Source organism: Ceratosolen solmsi, unplaced genomic scaffold, assembly GCF_000503995.2.
Source record: "Ceratosolen solmsi marchali unplaced genomic scaffold, CerSol_1.0 scaffold10, whole genome shotgun sequence".
NCBI lineage: Eukaryota > Metazoa > Arthropoda > Insecta > Hymenoptera > Agaonidae > Ceratosolen > Ceratosolen solmsi.
This window is the reverse complement of record NW_011948412.1, coordinates 19418147-19421465: the sequence shown is the minus strand read 5'-3', so window position 1 is coordinate 19421465 and position 3319 is coordinate 19418147. Positions and strand designations below refer to the sequence as shown.

The window sequence follows — 3319 nt, the reverse complement described above, 5'->3', positions numbered from 1 at the left end:
GCCGCGCACAAGGTTGAGTTAATGCGCAAATAATTAAACAAACAAACAACAAATGTACATATAAATAAACAAACGAGGAAACAAGCAGAGAAACAAACGAACGACCAATAAACAAACAAACGTATAGCACAACTGCGCTTATACCGTCAAGTGGCGCCCGGTATTCACGAGGTACTATTACCGAGGAATGAGTAACGTAACCCGACCTAGTATTTCCTCCTCCTTTGTCCAGGTTAGATTGCTGGAGTCAGGAGTACACGCCTTCGCGTCGCCAGCTACTTCCAGTGCTGTGCGAGCCCTCGTCCTTGTCGCTCGACGGAGCGCGAAGGAGGCAACTCCACGCGTATCTATAGACGTTGGACGCATAAGGAAGCGTTGCTTCAGAGGAGCACATGCTCGTAGTGGACAGTGATCACTAATCTCAGAGTTCCTCGCGTCTCCCGGGTGTTTGATTGTGGAATTTCTTTTCAAGACACGCGTACGATAAAAGATAGAAGGAAAGAAGAAGCAGTGAGAGGAACCAACGACGACGACGACGAAAACGACGACGACGACGACGACGACGTCAGCGACGACAAAGAAGAAGAAAAAGAAAAAGAAAAAGAAAAAGAAGAAGAAGAAGAGGAGCAAGAGGAAGAAGAGAAAACGGAAGACGAAAAAGAAAAAGAGATGCTCGCCGTACAATAGACAAGCATATATATCGATCGAACCTTGCGTAAAGTAAATTTTGGGTGAGAGTTGGGTAAGGTCAGATAGAGAGAGAGAGAGAGCGAGAGGGAGAGAGAGATAAAGAGAGAGAGAGAGAGAGGGAGAGAGAGAGAGTGAGAGAGAGAGGGAGAGAGAGAGAGAGAGAGCAACGGAATCAGCAGCATCAGCCGGCGGCTTAGGATGTGTCTACGCCAACAAGCGTTGCTGAACATTGCGACGGCCGCTTAAGGGACATTGGGCTTGTGATGAAAGTGCCGCGGCAACAGGGCCACGCTCCAAGCTAGAGGTCGATGAGCCGCGGTGACGTCGTCCCTGTGGTGGTCCCGAGGAGGACGTGACTGCCTGAATTAATGTGGATAGGTTGTTTCACGATCGTGGGGTAGCTCCAGTCTTTCAAACAAAGACACGGCTAGTGGCCGTACTTTGTGTACGTGTGCGTGCACGTATACGTGCATTTGTGTGCGTGTTATGCGTGTTATATGTGCATGCGTGTATGCGCGCGCGCGCGCGTGATAATCACACGCTAGTGCGAGAGTTGGCTAGGGACGGACGGGGGACGAACGGACGGGAACGAGAATTTTTGTATCGATAATGGTGGAGGACAACGTGCCGGGATGTAGCTGTTGGCTACCGAACGTGCGAAGAAGACTCCATTGTGAGGTGGACTTTGATCGGAGGCACTGAGGCGCTGGGTACTTTGACGGATCGCTTTAAACAAAAAAAAAACAAAAACAAAGAGGTCGACGACGATGACGCGAGTGATCATCGGCACTATCGAGTCGATGCTGAATTATTATGAGACTCGCGGGTGAGGTCCCGCGTCCCAAGGGCTTCGAAAAAGGCGATCGACCGAGCAGAGGTGTTTGCCAGTCGATCGCCTTTTCTCGGGACTCGCGATCTCGATCGAGGAACATGTAGTCGTGCGCTGTGAGTTGGGACCGGTAAGGAAAAATAGCATTGGCCGAGGCTACGCTCGCTCGGCGGTGACGAATCACTGTTCGCCAGTCGATTTCGCGAAGAAGTAGTTAAGGGTCGACGAGGGCCGGCCGCATTACCACGCATAACATGGCTTCGGTCGCGGCTTGGCTGCCGTTCGCCCGGGCGGCGGCGATTGGGTGGGTACCAATAGCGACGCACCCGTTGCCTCCACCGCCCATACCGAAGAATCGTCGCAAGGCCGACGATGAGAAGCTTCTGATCAACGTTTCTGGTCGCCGTTTCGAGACTTGGCGTAACACTCTCGAGAAGTACCCGGACACGTTGCTCGGCTCCAACGAGCGCGAGTTCTTCTACGATGAAGAATCCCGTGAGTACTTCTTTGATCGCGACCCGGACATATTTCGTCACATCCTCAATTATTATCGCACTGGCAAGCTTCACTACCCGAAGCACGAGTGCCTGACCAGCTACGACGAAGAGCTCGCGTTCTTCGGTATCCTGCCTGATGTTATCGGTGACTGCTGCTACGAGGACTACAGGGACAGGAAGCGCGAGAACGCCGAGCGCCTGATGGACGACAAGCTGAGCGAGAACGGCGATCAGAATCTTCAGCAGCTGACGGACATGCGCCAGAAAATGTGGCGTGCCTTTCAGAATCCACATATTTCGACCGCGGCCCTCGTATTCTACTACGTCACGGGCTTCTTCATTGCGGTAAGCGTCCTGGCCAACGTCGTGGAGACAGTACCATGTGGTAATAGGCCAGGACGCGCGGGTACGCTCTCCTGTGGCGAGCGATACAAGATCGTATTTTTCTGCCTGGATACCGCCTGCGTCATGATATTCACGGCTGAGTATTTATTGCGGCTGTTCGCGGCGCCGAGCCGTTGCAAATTCGCTAGATCGGTCATGTCCATTATAGACGTTGTAGCTATATTGCCGTACTACATTGGTCTCGGCATTACCGATAACGACGACGTCTCCGGGGCCTTCGTCACCCTGCGAGTCTTTCGCGTATTTAGGATTTTCAAGTTCTCACGGCACTCGCAAGGCCTCCGGATCCTCGGTTATACCCTCAAGTCGTGCGCTTCCGAGCTTGGTTTTCTTGTTTTCTCACTAGCTATGGCCATCATCATATTTGCCACGGTTATGTTCTATGCTGAAAAGAACGTAGACGGCACTAATTTCACCTCGATTCCAGCCGCTTTCTGGTACACCATCGTTACAATGACAACGTTAGGGTGAGTTAACGCGCTTTCTCTTACTACTCTTAATGCACTATTTAAATGCAATATTTTTATACTAAATTATACATTATTCGCACTGTTTACTTAGACCATACAAATTAAGAGATTCTTCCCACAATTTCCTGGAAGCATAATTCTAGTTATATTAATTCGACAAAGAAAATACCTACGTAAGATATAGATTGATCGATTATCTCAATATATACTTCTCTCACTTATGGATTATATTTTATTCAAAATGAATGTCCACCGTCAATATGCCAATGATCAAACTAATATTCATTTGAGTTGTTCTTAAATAAATTTCACCTTTCAATACTACTAATAATTAATATCAATACATTTAAATTTTTTTTAACCAAAGAAAATACTGAAAAAAAGTTTAAGAAATTAGTGAGAGAGAAGAGAGAGAGAGGATGATTTGA

The 3319-nt window shown here is 48.8% G+C and overlaps 1 protein-coding gene across 1 annotated transcript; it reads left to right on the top strand.

Annotated features, from left to right (window-relative positions):
• Window positions 1-1656: 1656 nt before the first annotated feature.
• LOC105361614 (potassium voltage-gated channel protein Shal) lies at window positions 1657-2892 on the top strand. The gene has a single exon (XM_011498869.1). The coding sequence runs from the start codon at window positions 1774-1776 to the stop codon at window positions 2890-2892; it is 1119 nt and encodes a 372-aa protein (XP_011497171.1). The 5' UTR covers window positions 1657-1773.
• The last annotated feature ends 427 nt before the right edge of the window (window positions 2893-3319 follow it).